Source organism: Brachyhypopomus gauderio, chromosome 15 (genome assembly GCF_052324685.1).
Source record: "Brachyhypopomus gauderio isolate BG-103 chromosome 15, BGAUD_0.2, whole genome shotgun sequence".
Taxonomy (NCBI): Eukaryota; Metazoa; Chordata; class Actinopteri; order Gymnotiformes; family Hypopomidae; genus Brachyhypopomus; species Brachyhypopomus gauderio.
Genome location: NC_135225.1, coordinates 22,929,307 through 22,947,075, shown reverse-complemented (window position 1 = coordinate 22,947,075; position 17,769 = coordinate 22,929,307). Strand labels below are relative to the sequence as shown.

At 40.0% G+C, this 17,769-nt stretch overlaps 1 protein-coding gene across 8 annotated transcripts in view; it reads left to right on the top strand.

Annotated features, from left to right (window-relative positions):
• eif2ak2 (eukaryotic translation initiation factor 2-alpha kinase 2) overlaps positions 1-12,271 on the top strand; it is a 97,678-nt gene extending 85,407 nt beyond the window's left edge. For 6 of the 8 annotated variants that reach the window (XM_076974080.1, XM_076974081.1, XM_076974076.1 and 3 more), the window contains 2 exons: positions 10,483-10,545; positions 10,817-12,271. In XM_076974080.1, coding sequence (XP_076830195.1) covers positions 10,483-10,545; positions 10,817-10,942 — 189 coding nt within the window. In that variant the 3' untranslated portion in view covers positions 10,943-12,271. The remainder of the gene's footprint in view (positions 1-10,482; positions 10,546-10,816) is intronic. The other 2 variants (XM_076974082.1, XM_076974079.1) reach the window with 1 other exon arrangement.
• Positions 12,272-17,769: the final 5,498 nt, after the last annotated feature.

The window sequence follows — 17,769 nt, the reverse complement described above, 5'->3', positions numbered from 1 at the left end:
GGGGACACAGTGGGCACAGGGACTAGGGAAAAGGTGCTGCAAATCATATTGACCTCTTCAAAGAAGGTGACAAAATCATCTGCAGTAAGAGAAGTGGGAGTTGGAGGGGGGAGGGTTTGAGGAGAGAAGAGAAGATTTTGAACATCTTGCGTGGATCTGATGTAGATGCCTCCAGCTTCTACTGTATTCTACTTCTGTAGAATGATGTCTTGGCAGCAGTTAGTTCCATGGAGAATAGGGACAGGAGAGACTGATACATGCTAAGATCAGCAGTAGGCTTCGATTTCCTCCATCGCCTCTCAACCATCCTCAGTCCCCCTCGGTTGTTACGTAGGGTGTCCGAGAGCCAAGGAGCAGGTGGGGAGGATCTTGTGGGTTTGGAAGAGAGGGGACATAAGAGGTCAATAGATGAAGAGAGGGAGGACAATAAAGTGTCAGTGGTAGTGTCTGTGGAGAGACAAGAGAAAGAGTCATGGGACGGGAGGGCTGTGGTGATAGAGGCAAGTACTGATGGAGAGATGGAATGAAGGTTACGACGGATGGTGGTAGTGCCTGTAGCAGTAAGGGTGTGACGGTGGGGAGGAAGAGATAAGGAAAAACATACAAGGTGATGATCTGAACAGTGGAGAGGAGTTACTGCAATGTCCATCACTGCAGGTGGTCTGGTGAAGACCAGGTCTAAGACATTGCCTGCTCTGTGTGTTGGAGAAAAAAATCCTCATTCATTGGCATATAACTTTTTTTAACTAATGCAAATAGTTACTTTCCCTGGTAACGAGTTTGTTATAGAGTAATTCAGTTAATTTTTTGAACAAGTAGTGAGTAACTATAACTCATTACATTTTTAAAGTAACATTCCCAACACTGATCTCCACCTGTGTGTGTGGAGGCACTGTTATTGATGCATACACTCTCCGTGTACTGCACTCACATTATCGACTTATGATAATTTTTTTAACCGCTGATGTCTGATGTCGATAATTGGCCATTGGGTTTCCACACAAATTTGTTTACATGAGAATAAACCGCAACTACGTTAGATTTCAGAAAGGCACGCAGTGCTGCTCTCTTGTACCCCTCTTGCAAGGGAAGATGAATCTATGATCAGAAAGCGACATCTACCGGTTAGGAAATGAGTGCAGTACATGGAGAGTGTATGCATCAATAACAGTGCCTCCACACACACAGGTGGAGATCAGTGTTGGGAATGTTACTTTAAAAATGTAATGAGTTATAGTTACTCACTACTTGTTCAAAAAAATTAACTGAATTACTCTATAACAAACTCGTTACCAGGGAAAGTAACTATTTGCATTAGTTAAAAAAAGTTATATGCCAATGAATAAGGATTTTTTTGAAAAAGCAGTTTTCATGGTCAGTTGAAATGAGTAGATCAGAAAGGTGTTTAACTTTTGATATTTATTGCACATCAACAGACCAGTGCAGGATAAAATCCTTTAAAATCCCAAATCTTTGTATAAAAAAGCAAAAGTAAACAGTTACACTATATAAAGTGCATTTGCATCTATCAAATTAAATTAAATTCTTGCAACCTGAGACAACTGGTTTGTTCACAACAGAAGTAAACTTAACAATAAAACCTCTATTCTTAATTAAATCAAATACCCAGTCTGGTAGACATTCAGGAACTTCAAGTATTTTCCTAAATAATGTTTATATTGCCACCTTGAAAATGCTAATTTTTTTTCGGCTTGCTCCTGACTCACCATTTCTGCCTCTTCTCCATTTGTGTCGTGTGTCACTGGTGTGCTTCGGCACGCGTGTAAAAACACTGGCTCTGATTGGCTACCATAACGCTGCCTTAGCCAATTGTTAAATATACAAAGAGCAAGATTCAAACAATTTTATTTATTTATTTTTATTGTTTTACAGGACTCATTAGAGAAACAGTCGTCTCTACGTCTGCTGCTACGTGCGCTTGAATTTTAACTTTTGAAACACGAGTTACAAATTTTCTGCTGTTTGTTGTAGGATCGGTAACATATACAGTCTGCTTGTAACTTCGTTTATCGTGAAGTTGTATCACGTTAGGTGCTTTAGGAGTCGTCTGAGCTTGGGGGGTGAGCCGCTTCTACCGCATTCTAGATCATTACCAAAACAATGGGCGTTAATCGCTTCACAGCAGGGGAGTGGTCTACATGGACCTTAGGAAACTATGGGGCTATTTTAGTGTCACCAGAACCTGAACCTGAAATCATTATTACTTGAAAAAAACAGTCTGTAAAATCCTCGCAGGTGTGCAAAAATTTGAGTTAAAATTCAGGTTCGGGTCGCAATTCAGGTTCGGGTCGAATTTCAGGTTCAGGTTGAAATGCGGTTCATCCGGGATACGTAGGATGAGCAAACAAACTCGGAGCTAATCGAACTGCATCTGGCCAATCACAAAACATATTAGAGGTCATTGGGAGGCGCGTCTTTCTGCTAAATTTCCTGTAAGAGTGCGGTCCCTGTTTGGCGTGTAAGCAGCACGAAAGTGACCACTGTGCCACTCAGAAATGGCACCTTGTGGCATCTGCCACATAATTAGTGTGGCCAGTGCTGCGTGACTGTGGTCTCCGTTGTCCAGAAACGCCGCCTGTCTCTGCTGACAGACATCTAAAGACTCTTGGGTGACTCTGCGTATCGGCCACTCGCTTCAATCATCCCGACGAGCTCCGAATCGCCATTTGTTGAAATGAAGATGGTTCATAACTTTTGTTTGAAAATTATGTTGAGTGAAATACTAGCCGACATCCAGCTAGACAGCTCTATATTACTAGTTCAGAATACTGTTTAGCGGTAACGTCGAATTAAGATTATAGGAGGGTACGTGAATCTACAGTGGTAGACCGTTAATGACAGCACTAAATTTAAAGGGTTTATTATTATAGATGTATGGTTATCAGTGAATGTACCTTCACGTCATCAGCGTCATTTAAACCTCTGCGAGCGAGTGGCATCGCATTTAGTATTTGTGCAATTTGTAATATATTTCGCTTTGTATTGGTTTCTAATGTTAGTCTAGATTACGACCCCACGATGTCATGGGTCTAGGTTTGGGGTGTGGGGTAGTAGCATGTGCATAGTGGACAAGATGAAATTAAAGAAGAAGCGAAAACCAGACGGATACGTAAGAAAACTCTTTACTGCAGAGTGGTAATGGCAAAACACTGAACAGACACGTACGTACAAAAATACACGATTAACCATAAACCAACCAAGGAAAGGAGCAGTAGACGGCACCAAAGAAAAGAAAACTAAATATACTACACTAAGTTAACAAAGCAAGACTCACACCTTACTAACATAAATAAAGAAAATATATCTACGACGATAATCTCAAACAAATATATATACACGGTGCACACCTCCTATACTGGTGTTTCTTATAATACGTATCTGCATGGGTGTCTATATAAGTGTGCACATGCTACTACGTTCTTACTCTATGGTGGCGATTTTCACACCGCTATTCATGACAATTCATGACAAAGGCCATCGCACAAACCCTCACCTCTCACATGAGAATCATGAACTACAGTTTCTCAAAAGTCACACACACAACCGTAAAGGCAGAAAATGCTTGTGTCGCCTCCCGGCAACTTCCAGCAACTCTGTCATGCAGATTATGAAGTCGAAGATCCGCCCCCTCATCCAAATCACGATCTTCGATTGGCCGACAGAATCCACCCGTAACGAGGCAATCCATCTGTTAAACCAAAATTAACCGAAAGAGAAAACAACCTCCCCAAAATCCACAGTTCACGTAACACCGCAGCATCAGCCATCAACCACCGAGCGGCTACTGCCACTCATTGTCTACCACTAATCTAAATTCGACATTATCGTTAAAGAGTATGTGTTCTGTATGAGAGTATGTGGTGTGTGCATGGGCAGTGGCGTGCACAGACATTTTGGGGGGCAAGTGCTCGGGGGGGGGGGCACTTTTTTGCGCACGTGGAACAATTCATTATAAAAAAAATTACAAGCGCATTCTCTAAACGTGAGTTTTCAATGGAAAAAGTCACACTGCCAACTGATAAAATCCATATCCAATATTAACTATATACAGTCATGTCCTTCAGTTAACTTTTCTGTTTACCCTCCACTGTCTGCAGGCACTGTTGCATATATTTTGCAATTAGTAAATCATAGGCCTACAATTAAGACAGTAAAAAGACCAAAAAGTACGAGAAGGAGTTATAGGCTACTGACTGTTGTCATTGGCTTGCTCACTGGGGGCTAGGACCCGGCACTTGTAAAGCTGCTTTGTGAAATCAACTGTTGTAAAAAGCGCTATATAAATAAAATTTGATCGATTGATTGATCCGTTTCTTCTTTCACAAACGAATGTGTTAATTTATGTTGCCTAACAAAACCTATACATCAGAAAACGTTCAGCTTAACATATAGATTTGCAAACTCTACCTTAATTATTTGTATGTGGTCGTCCTCACGTTATCTATCATTGATTTGGGTTAGAGCGACTAGTTTATCAGGTGACCATCGGCTAAAAATGCTTAGTAGTTTGGTGCTGTATGAGACATTTTACTGCACAACAAAATGATTTCACGTTGGTCTTAGAGGGCAAACTGTACGTTTTTACTTGATGTGTATGTGACCTGGCTGGTGTGGACGGGAGAAGAAGTCTATCTGTGACCGGTCGTGCTGTGCTGAAGACGCTTCCTTCCACTCGCTGAACTGAACTGCTGCTGCAGCACATCTGGTGTTAAAGGAAGAGAGAGGTCGGATGTGTGTGAGGTGGTGGCTCATTTCAGGGCATTGTTTTTAATCGCTCAGGTTTTCAAAAGATCATTTCAAACCGACCTCAGTAAAATGATAATAATAATAATAAAAAACGAAGTTTCAAAAGGGCACTTTCGTTGATAAAGGGCAGAGTTGATGGTGCTTTAGCACGACGTGCACTAAGTGTGCACGCCACTGTGCATGGGTAAGTTTGAGTGTTTTCATGTTTATCTGTACTCGTTCTCTGGTATGTTCGCTTTAGTCATCCGTGTTGTGTCGCTGTAGTGGTTTGTGGTGTCGTCTAGTATAGTCATGCCTCATCATGATCGTGCTGTCCGTGTGTCTTCTATTATATTAACATAGTTAAGTTAAATAAAATGCTCTTCTCAGCAAGTGTGTCCTCCCATTGATAACACTTCACCCCCACGTCACAACATAAAACAGATTTATTACAGATTGTTCATCAGTGAACGTTCATCACGCCATCAGCGTCATTTAAACCATTGCGAGCGAGTGACATCGCATTTGTAGGATTCGTGGAAATGAAGATGGTTTATATTTTTTGTTGTTAATTTATGTTGGGTGAACGATTCTGAGCTAACCGACAGCTCCAAACTACGAGTTCAGGATGCTGTTTAACGATTGTCGGGAGTCGCTCGGCTGACAATCTAGACTAACAATAGAAACCAATACAAAGCGAAATATACTACAAATTGCACAAATACTAAATGCGATGCCACTCGCTCGCAGAGGTTTAAATGACGCTGATGGCGTGAAGGAACATTCACTGATAACCATACATCTATAATAATAAACCCTTTAAATTTAGTGCTGTTGTTAACGGTCTACCACTGTAGATTCACGTACCCTCCTATAATCTTAATTCGACGTTACCGCTAAACAGTATTCTGAACTAGTAATATAGAGCTGTCTAGCTGGATGTCGGCTAGTATTTCACTCAACATAATTTTCAAACAAAAGTTATGAACCATCTTCATTTCAACAAATGGCGATTTGGAGCTCGTCGGAATGATTGAAGCGAGTGGCCGATACGCAGAGTCACCCAAGAGTCTTTAGATGTCTGTCAGCAGAGACAGGCGGCGTTTCTGGACAACGGAGACCACAGTCACGCAGCACTGGCCACACTAAGTGCCACGATTATGTGGCAGATGCCACAAGGTGCCATTTCTGGGTGGCACAGTGGTCACTTTCGTGCTGCTTACATGCTACTTACACGCCAAACAGGGACCGCACTCTTACAGGAAATTAAGCAGAAAGACGCGCCTCCCAATGACCTCTGATATGTTTTGTGATTGGCCAGATGCAGTTCGATTAGCTCTGAGTTTGTTTGCTCATCCTACGTATCCCGGATGAACCGCATTTCGACCCGAACCTGAATTTCGACCCGAACCTGAATTTCGACCTGAACCTGAATTTTAACTTGAATTTTTGCATACCTGCGAGACATCAAGTAATATCATCAAGTAACTAGAAAGTAAAGTTTGTGAACAAACTTTAAGTTGGCTTGACAAAGCTTGTTGTAACAGCATGAAAACAATGTTAAGTATGTTAAATGATATTAGTTGGTCCCAGAAAAGCATAGTAGTTCAATAAGGACAGCAAATATAGTTGTTTTATCTTACCCGCTGAAACAGTTAAAAAATCAATGGTTTCCTATGGGAGGATGGAGGGATGAAAACGAATGAATAGAAGAAAAAACTGTTTAAAACCATGTAAGACCATATTTAGTATATTTACAGTTGAGTGAGTACAGCAGTTTTAGTTGTTCTATCTATACATCTGGTGGAGTTATAAAACCAATTGAATCATAAGGGAGGATGGAGGGATGAATGAAATGATAGAAGGGAAGGATAGACAAATGGCATCAATATGATCTTCAATACAGTGACAGGCATCAGCTATTGAGTAATTTTACCAAGTTTGATCACTGTATCTTGAAAATTAAAAGCAGTTAGTAAATCAATGGGTTACTATGAGAGTATGGAGGGATGAATGAAATGATAGAATGGGAGGATAGACAAATGGCATCAATATGCTATTCAGTGCGGTGCTAGGGATCAGCTACTGAGTCATTTCACCAAGTTTGATCACTGTATCTTGAAAATTAAGGATTTGATTAAATCAATGGTTTCCAATGGGTGGATGGAGGGATGAATGAAATGATAGAATGGGAGGATAGGCAAATGGCATCAATATGCTTTTCAGTGCGGTGCTAGGGATCAGCTACTGAGTCATTTCACCAAGTTTGATCAATGTATCTTGAAATTTAAGGATTTGATTAAATCAATGGTTTCCAATGGGAGGATGGAGGGATGAATGAAATGATAGAATGGGAGGATAGACAAATGGCATCAATATGCTATTCAGTGCGGTGCTAGGGATCAGCTACTGAGTCATTTCACCAAGTTTGATCACTGTATCTTGAAAATTAAGGATTTGATTAAATCAATGGTTTCCAATGGGATGATGGAGGGATGAATGAAATGATGGAATGGGAGGATAGACATCCCTCCATCCTCCCATTGGAAACCATTGATTTAATCAAATCCTTAAATTTCAAGATACATTGATCAAACTTGGTGAAATGACTCAGTAGCTGATCCCTAGCACCGCACTGAATAGCATATTGATGCCATTTGCCTATCCTCCCATTCTATCATTTCATTCATCCCTCCAATATGATATTCAGTGCGGTGCTAGGGATCAGCTACTGAGTCATGTCACAAGGTTTGATCACTGTATCTTGAGAATTAAGGATTTGATTAAATCAATGGTTTCCAATGGGAGGATGGAGGGATGAATGAAATGATAGAATGGGAGGATAGACAAATGGCATCAATATGCTATTCAGTGCGGTGCTAGGGATCAGCTACTGAGTCATGTCACAAGGTTTGATCACTGTATCTTGAGAATTAGGGATTTGATTAAATCAATGGTTTCCAATGGAAGGATGGAGGGATGAATGAAATGATAGAATGGGAGGATAGACAAATGGCATCAATATGCTATTCAGTGCGGTGCTAGGGATCAGCTACTGAGTCATGTCACAAGGTTTGATCACTGTATCTTGAAAATTAAGGATTTGATTAAATCAATGGTTTCCAATGGGAGGATGGAGGGATGAATGAAATGATAGAATGGGAGGATAGACAAATGGCATCAATATGCTATTCAGTGCGGTGCTAGGGATCAGCTACTGAGTCATTTCACCAAGTTTGATCACTGTATCTTGAAAATTAAGGTAGTTATGAAATCAATGTGATCCTATGGGAGGATGGAGGGATGAAGGAATGAAAAAAGAACAAAGGGAAGAAAATAAAAAGTTGTTTTAGACCATATAACAGCATATATACAGTTGAAATTGTATAGCATTTTTAGTTGTTCTATCTAAACAGCTGATTGAGTTATATTAGTTGTTTCCAATGGGAGGATGGAGGGATGAAGGAATGAAAAAAGAATGAATAGAAGAAAATAAAAAGCTGTTTTAGACCATATAAGTCCATATACCACCATGTGTAGCATATATACAGGTTAGTCAGTACAGCAGATCTAGTTGTACTAGCTATAAAGCTGATGTAGTTATAAAATCAATGTATTTCTATGGGAGAATGGAGGGATGAAAAAAGGATGAATACAAAATGAGTGGTGAAAAATAGTTTTATCTTTACTGATATCAGACCAGATGTACTATATCTAGTAATTTTGGTGGTAATAGCATGTAAAACATACGAGCTACAAGGCAGTGAAAAATGAATGGAAGTGAATGGGTGAAAAAGAAGGGATGAAAAAGAAGGGATAAAAGAGTGATAGAGTTGTGAAAAGTTGTTGTTTTCGTTTTTTCCATCACTGGACCATGTATATCAAGTTTGGTGGATTTATCTTGAAATCTGACAAAATGAGAGCAGTTTGAAAATTGGCCCAATGCAAGTCTATCGGAAAAATGGCTTGGTTGGAGGCATAAAAAGGGTGGATGCAGGTGGTGTATCTTTCTATAAAGCACAAGCACACTATTCTGCTATGGGGCGGAGGTTCCTACAAAGTTTGGTGGTTCTATCTTAAAAGCTGTGGACGAAATAGGCGGACAAACTTTTTGGAGGAGGAATAATAATAAGAAGAATAAGAAGAACAGTAAGTTGGCTTTGTCAAGCCAACTTAATAATGATTTCAGGTTCAGGTTCTGGTGACACTAAAATAGCTCCATAGGAAACCTTACGAACTTTTCCGTAGCTCTTGGAGCATTAGTGTTAAACAGGTGTTACACCGAGAACTGTGACCTATCGAGATCTGTTACTCCTCACTAGCCTGGGCAGGGCTATTCGCAACACTGGTGGAGATGTGTTAGCTCGTGAACTTATTCGAGGCTAATAGGACTCGAAATGATTCGAAATAATTCACTTTTTTCACATTATTTAATGGTTGTTTATTATTGTGACTGTAGCGCACGAATACGTCCACCTCGCGCGAACCTCCGCGAACAGTGGAAGCGTTTATACTTGCCGCATCACATTTTTCGCAGTGTTGCTCAAAACGATATGTGGTAGTATAAAGAAATACCCCTCAGAAACGGGGGACTGAACATTTACATGACAAATTTTAATGTTGCCTTGTGTTTCAGGTTTGAAAAGTGCAGGAATTTGTGCGTTTCATAACAAATAGCTGTCTGACTGAACAGTTCTCTTGTATTACGTTAACATATATGAGCCTCTTGTAATTCCAGGACGAAACATGAGAGAACATGAAGACATTAAGATTGGGCGTTTTGAAAATAAACAACCATTAAATAAAATAATGTGATAAAAAGCTAATTATTTCGAATCCTTTTGAGTATATGTATAAATATTTAACTTCATTAAGTCTAACGTGCTGGGAAATATTGAAATGGACCTTGAAAGTGACGTACAAGTGCTTGAATTCCACCTTGTAAAGGTGTATGAACCCTGCAAACGTGACTTTGTTCATTGCGCTGAGGAGCGGCGTGCGCGAAGTTACAAAATTCGAGAGGTGCACGACATCTCGGCGCACGAGACCCTCGCGCACGTGTGGGGCCACCGCGATTACATAATTTTTGCCGCACGGACCCTCGCAACACGTCAAGTATAAACCAGGCTTAACTTGCAATATAGCCAAATAGTTGCTGCCGTTAATACGGTCAAAAAGAAAACATTTATAAACAATTAATGTTTGACACGCAAATATTTGACAAGCAGTATGAACTGCCAAAGAAAACCTATATCTCCCAAACTGCCATTCCAACCTTATATAATGAAGTGAAAGATGGCATTCTGAAGGAGATTAAAGACATCTCATTTTACTCTGCCACTACAGATATGTGGTCAAGCTCAAATATGACTCCATACATGAGCTTTACATTACATTACTGCAAACTGGTGTAATTGTATTATTATGCTACTATATTATTACTGTGGCACATTGTCTTAAAGCTCTTTTGGGGAGCCCAGAAGCAAGAAAAAATTCTATAATGGCACTTTAAAATGACAATATTATCATTTATCGCAATAATTTCTGGGACAATATATCGTTCTGAAAATTTTGTTATCGTGACAGGCCTACTTGAGATAACTACTGTTAAAGTGTACACATGACTCAAAATATCTCAAAATAGGCTCAAAATGGCCTCTGCACAAAAGTTAAATATTGGTTTCAGTTATGATACCATTAAAGCCCTTTTATTTTTACATCTACCATAATCTTTAGATCTGGGCAAATATAAGAAGTAAGGACCTTCCAAAAGCATTCCATCAGATGTTTGGCTTTGAGGTCAGTGTCTTTCCTCTCATAATTTTTGTTTTTGAATAATTTTAAAATTCTTTTTTTTGTTTTTGTATAAAAAAATATATTGTTGTATACTCTGACTTTGTTGTATGCTCTGACTGTTTTGCATGTTTTCTGACTGGTAATTTATGATAATTTATTTTAAATTATTTTGGTTGTGTAAATAGTCTTTTTTGCAGTAAAATTTTCTTATCTGTAGAATAACTAAAGGTTTGTTTATGTAACTAATCCGTTTGTCAACACTGATGTAAAACAGGACAAGCTAATTCAGCAAATGCTCTCCACAAATCCTGAGGAGCGACCGGACGCCAATGAGCTGTTATCAGAGCTGGAACAGATAACCATGGACTACAGTACACACAAACAAAACATGACATGCTGATTAACAGATTTTGTTGTCATCTGAACAACACTTCAGAATATTTGAAGAAGTGTACATCTGCAAATCTTATACAAATATACATTATATTGTAACATTAAAACCATTACAAACAAAACAGATAAAACATATCCCAGGTAAAAAGGTAAAAATGAGATATCTGAATATATCCAAATTATGGACCAAATGTTCACTTCATGTTACTTCATGTTAGAAAAGGTGGTTTAGTGAACATTTTTTAAACATGGAACATACAGTGAAAAAAATTACTTATTATTTATCTTTTTATAATCTTTATATTTTTATTTTGTTAATTCTTCAACATGTTTAAAAAAAAAGCCTAAGCATTGAATAAATTAGTCAAACTCAAGCAGTTAAATTAACAAAAAGTGTCTAAATGGTTATGTCAAGTTTGGCTCCCCCACAGGGGTGTAAAGTAACTAATTACATTTACTCACATTACTGTAATTGAGTACTTTTTATGAGTAATTTGTAATTTTCTGAGTAGTTTTTGAAATATGTAATTTTTACTTTTACTTGAGTACATTTTGACCCAAGTAGTTTTACTTCACTACATTTGAATGCCCTCACATTACTGAGTAAAGAAATATTGATGGTGAAAAATTAAATGCAGGCAGAAATTTAAACTTCTGAGTCCCAGAACTGAAGGCCAATTGCATGGCCTTGCCTTGTGCGCGCCCTTTCCATTGTCTCATAATCGGGTCGTAATCTGGTGCACTTATTTCCAAAAGGATGAGATTGGGATCCTGTGGACATTTTATTGTGAAAAGTGGAATCCTGTGGGCACTGAATTTTGAATAGTGGAATCCTGTGCGCATTTTGTTTTATTTTTAGATGTGTGATCCTGTGGTCATTTTATATTTTATTTTGAGTTGTGGCAACCTTTGGGCATTTTATTGTGAATAGTAGTGGGCACTGTATTTTGAATAGTTAGATCCTGTGAGCACTTACTTTTAAATTGTGGGATCCTATGAGCATTTTTAAATTTTTGATGTGGGATCCTGTGGGCATTTCATTGTGATTAGTGGGATCCTGTTGCATTTTAGTTTGATTTGTGGCATCTTGTGGGCACTTAATTTTGTGTGCATTTTGTTTTTTGAATAATTTGTAATTTAAATTTCTTTATTCTTATCCTGGTGTTGTCCGTTGGACAATAGGACTGAAAATTGTTTTCACTTTATGGTACAGGTTGTGACTGTCCTTGTGCTGTGAGGAAGTATGTTCCTGAGCCCAGCTGATCTTTTTGCAAGTGTGGATGTGCACTTAAATACACTTTAAAATTGATTAAAACAACTTTAATTTGGTGCTGAATTTGGTTCATGATTCATCCATGCATTAAATAACTGAAAGTAACTTTTACTCAAATTTCATTTTAAATGAAGTAATTTTGTACTTTTACTCGAGTAAATTTTGAGATGGGTAATTTTACTTTACTTAATTTTACTGACGCATCCTCAGAAGGCTCTGTCCGCAGGCCCTTCCCTGCCTCGGATGGTGAAACACTTCTTTGAGTTCGTTGATGAAACTGTCGTACGTAGATAGGAGTGGAAAAAAGACAGTTATATAATGCGCTGTCAGTTGTGTCTGCCAATTTCAGTCATGCCAACGTGTGGACATTTCAGCCTACAAGAACTCATCAAATTTGAGGAAACACGATGCGATAAGTTTGCCGTATGTATAATTTTGTGTAATGCTATATCTCTGAGGTATACTTTTGTATGATGTATTAAATGTAACGCAGTGCAATACTAAAAACCAATTCACACTCTGAGTGTACACACTAGCAATATATGATGATTTAGTTGAACCAAAGTTTGCTACAAATTGATTCAGTTGGCATCAAGTTGTAGCTACACGTATTGGCTGACGGTCTCATCAGTTAGTGCCTTTGTGCCTTTAAAGATACACAGGCCTAATAATTAGGACCAAACAAAAATACAAATTATTTCTAATAAATAAATTTTATATATTATATTTATTTATAATAAATTATTTTTGTTATCATTAAAAGTCATTGTTTCCAGTAATTCAATTTCCCATGATGTAATTTATTGACACGAGACAATACTCATGCATTTACTCACTACTTGAGTAGCTTTTTATCAAAGTACTTTTTTACTTTTACTCAAGTAAATTTTTGGATGCATACTTTTACTTGAGTAACATTTGGTTCAAGTAACAGTACTTTTACTTGAGTAAAATTGTTGAATACTCTACCCACCTCTCCTCAAATGTGAGTGGTACTTGAAGTACAGACCACACTGTACAAGGAAGCCCTCACATTTGTTTGGGTCCCCTCTGTAGGCTTCTGGTGGTGCAATGTGAACTTTATCCTCCCTTACAGCGGAAGAAGAGGTACTCGCCTGTGAAGAGAGGCTTTGCAGACAACTGGACATTACTTGCCTCAGATTCCTCATTTCGAGTATGTCTTGTTGTTGCTTCCCGATCGTCCTACCTTGGATCGCCAGGACCTCAAGTGATGACAGAGGCAGCAGGAGGCAGAGGCTGTGAGGAAAAGGCTTTATTATCCATGGTTGGAACAGAAATACTCAGGTCACTAGGCAGATCAAACATAACAGAATACTTAAGGCAATGCAGGTAAGTAACGCAGCCACAGGCATATGGCAGGTCCAGTACAGAGCAGGCTATCCCACCTAGCGAGGCAAGGGGTGCAGGCTGAATGCGTAGCACTGGACGGTGCGACCTGTGAGGATTTAAAGAGCCCGAGTCCAATAGTGCCAGGCCCTAATACTCTGGTGATTGGGATTGAGGGAGTGTCCAGGAGTGAGAGGGTGTGCGCAAAGTCAGAGTGGGCGTGTGAGAGGAAAGGAGTGTGTGCGCGCGCCCTCTGGTGGCGTCTGGGCTGACCCACCGTGACACAAAACCTTCCTGTTTAGATCTTCTTTTAGTTAAAAGCAACCCTAAATCTGTTCCATCTTATTTACTTTATTCTCTTTATTACATTGTTTTATTGTTTGTTTCCTTTTTATCTTAAATGTCTTAATATTTTCCTTTTGTCTTCTTATCTTTGCTTCCTTTTAACGTTTCTTTTTTTATTTATTCTGTAAAGCACTTTGAATTGCATGTATGTATGAAAGGTGCTATACAAATAAAGATGATTATTATTATAGATTATTATTACTTTAGGCTCATGACACCGCTTTCAGATCAGGTGACGCTCAAGCCCAGTGGCTTGTTACATTTTATTTGTAACATTCTCTAAACATGAGTTTTCAATGGAGAAAAGTCACGCAGCCAACTGATAAAATTCATATCCAATATTAACTATATACAGTCATGTCCTTCAGTTAACTTCTGTTTACCCTCCACTGTCTGCAGGCCTTGTTGCATATATTTTGCAATTAGTAAATCAATATATGCCTACAATTAGGACAGTAAAAAGACCAAAAAGTAGGAGAAGGAGTTATAGGCTTCTGAGTGTTGTCATTACATGAATGCAGATGGGCATTGTTCACATGTAATGGGGAACTTCCCGTTTCTTCTTTCACAAACGAATGTGTTAATTTATGTTGCCTAGCAAAACCTATACAACAGAAGACGTTCAGCTTAACACATAGATTTGCAAACTCTACCTTAATTATTTGTATGTGGTCGTTGTATGTAGTCTATTTGTGACTATGACTTGACTGGAAAGCAATGTCTTAGTGAGCCCTCATGCCTGTGGTCACCTCTGAACCCCTCCCTTTAGTTATGCTGCTATAGATTAGTCTGCCGGAGCCACGTACATTTAAATCAATGGTGGTTTAAATTCATGTCCACTCAGTCTGTATTGTCTATCTTCTTGCATGGCTCTACCCAAGACGATTGGATACAGGCACCTGGGGGATGGTCTGGCTGCCGGTGGATGTGCTGATGCCGGGGTTCACCTGGGGAGTAACACTGCAGTCGGAGCCTACAATACCAGCATCACTGCTCCGACACTGAATGAAAGCCTGGCATTCATCAACAGACATTTACAGTGACAACATCAAAACCCAGAACTTTCAATTCTACCTTTTACCTAGTCTGATTGTGGAATTATGTGTGGCTTGTGTATTTGTGTGTTAACGGGCCGCCCAATGGAGGATGGGTTCCCTTTTTAGTCTTGGTTCTCCCGAGGTTTCTTCCTATTCCCCACCATCATAGGGAGTTTTTCCTCGCCACTGTCGCCTTTTGCTTGCTCATTAGGGTTCTGGACCCATAGTATTGTTAACCTTGTAAACCCTGTAAAGCTGCTTTGCGACAACTTGAGTTGTTAAAAGCGCTATACAAATAAACTTTGATTGATTGATTGATAGAGGAGAGCTAGAGATCTGTGAGCAGCAGTATGGTTTCATGCCAGCTAAATGCACCACAGATGCTATGTTTGCTTTGAGAGTGTTAATGGAAAAGTATAGGGAAGGACAGAAGGAGTTACATTGTGTGTTTGTTGTGCAAGTGTGTCCTGATTAGATTTGTCTTCTCTGCTGGTAAGGTAGGCTTGAGTATTCCAATTTACTTTTGGGCTTAGACTGCTTGTTACCAGGTTGTTTTGCTGGTTATAGAGCTAATTGCTATTACTAGTTTCAGGTGTGGTTTCAGGTTAGCCCAAGGTGTGAAACTGCTGGGAGTGGCCTTACTAGCCACCAGGCAGATATATTGAGAGGTGTCCGCTACCTGTAGCGGTATACAGCGACTAGACAGGTTACTTCTTCTACCTCGTCCCATTCTACATCAACACAGAGGCAATCTCCTTCAAATTTGGCTAAGTATTTCTTTCTCTCACTCTACTACTTTACCATCAAGTTACTTCACTGCTGCACTTTAAACGTGTTTTTCAATACCTGCTCTTTCATCCCACAGAGCCAGACGTTCCCATTGTTACTGCAAGAAGCGTAATGCAAGGAATCTCATCCATCCCCCAAGGTCGTCACATTCTCAGACCAGGGTGATGGGTGGACTCTGGAATTGCCAATCTGCGGTTCGGAAAGCTGACTTCATCTCAGCCTTAGCATCTCATCATTCACTGCACTTCCTGGCTTTGACTGAGACCTGGATCACTCCTGAGAACTCTGCGACTCCAGCAGCCCTATCCTCTGCCTTTAACTTCTCCCACTCTTCGAGACAGACTGGCAGGGGTGGTGGTACAGGTTTGCTCTTGTCTAGGAAGTGGAACTTCACTTCACTTTCATTCTCACATCTCTCTATATCTTCTTTTGAATATCATGCTGTTACTGTATCTTTCCCCACTAAACTGCATATAATTGTCATTTACCGCCCTCCTTCTCTTCTAGGTAACTTCCTAGACGAGTTGGATGTTCTTCTGAGTCTCTTCCCCATTGATGGAACCCCATTGATTCTCCTTGGTGACTTCAATCTTCCATCGAACAAGCTGCAGTCATCATGTCTCGAACCGCTGCTCTCATCCTTCAACCTTGCTCTCAACCTAGAGCTGAACGATTAATTGCATTTGCGATAATTTCGCGATTTTTTAAAACGCGATTGTCTAATCGCACAGGCTGCGATTTAAACTGGTCACGTGACTTGGGAGCGAGCCGAGCCGAGGACGAACGGAGCAAACCCGAGCAGGAGGCAGGGAGGTGGAGAAGTGAAGTTAACACAGCGCACTTTAACTTGTTGCACAACGGCTTCAGGCTCGACAGAAGCTGACACAACTGAAAGTCTAATACCAAAGAGGGGCAGCACATAAGTTGTGTGAAATTACTTTGGCTTTTAAAAAGATGCTGCTCAACGTCAGGTACCCTGCAAAACATGCCATGCTACTGTCGCTACTACGCGAGGAAACACTACAAACCTTCAGCATTAAAAAAACACCACAAAGCCTCGTATGATATTTGTAAGGCTAAAATGCCAACGACCAGTGCTGCATCTTCAAATACGCCAAAGTGTTTCTCTGCGCTTATACAGCTTTAGTATGCGGTGAGCAGCGAAATACCGTAAAATCACGCATATAGGCACAATAAGATTTAAAGCACGGATGAATCGCGAAAGCGCGGATAGCTTGACCGCGGTCCAGCAGACAGGGTTCACTGACCGAACCGTTTGAAAGTGTAACTCCTTATGGATGTAATTCGAAGCGGCACGCTGAAATAACTCGGGCAGTAACGGAGTTCATATTGAAAGACATGATGCCCGTTAATATAGTGAACAAGCCCGGCTTCATGGCTTTGTTAAACACACTGGATATGCACATATTTTAGCCAAGTTGCTATACCTGCAGGGCTGCCAACTCTCACGCATTGAGCGTCTTAGACTAAAAAATTAGTAGTTCGCTCTGGCGCCAACCACAGGCGATCGATCGATCACGATATAATAATAATACTTAAATTTAGTCCATTTTACACCCAGTGGCGGACTTAGCAATTTGGAGGCTCAAGGCGAATTTAGCTAGGGGGCCCATCAACATTAATATGCGAGAAATAAGTTCAGGTTCACACTACAAGATTTTAGGCTGGTTTTTCAGTCACCGACTGTTTTTGTAGATCGCCGACAGAAACTGTGGTCGGACGCAAATCGGGGATCATTCGGCGCTCGCTCAGTCGTGTAGTGTGAACTGCTGAAAGACGCTCGCCGAGCCGTCGCCGAGTGGCCGCCAACTCATCGCAGACGACCGGCAGATATCTAGCATGTTTCATATCTAGCCCAGTCGGCGACTGTGAGTCAACAGCAGCGTCTAGCTTCATACAACTTTATGAAGTGCGATTGACTATATCTATGTTCACCGCAACGGAGAGATGAAATAATTCTGGCAATTTGGGACTATAGAGTGGTTAAACGGTAAAAAAAATAATAATAATAACGAAAACGTG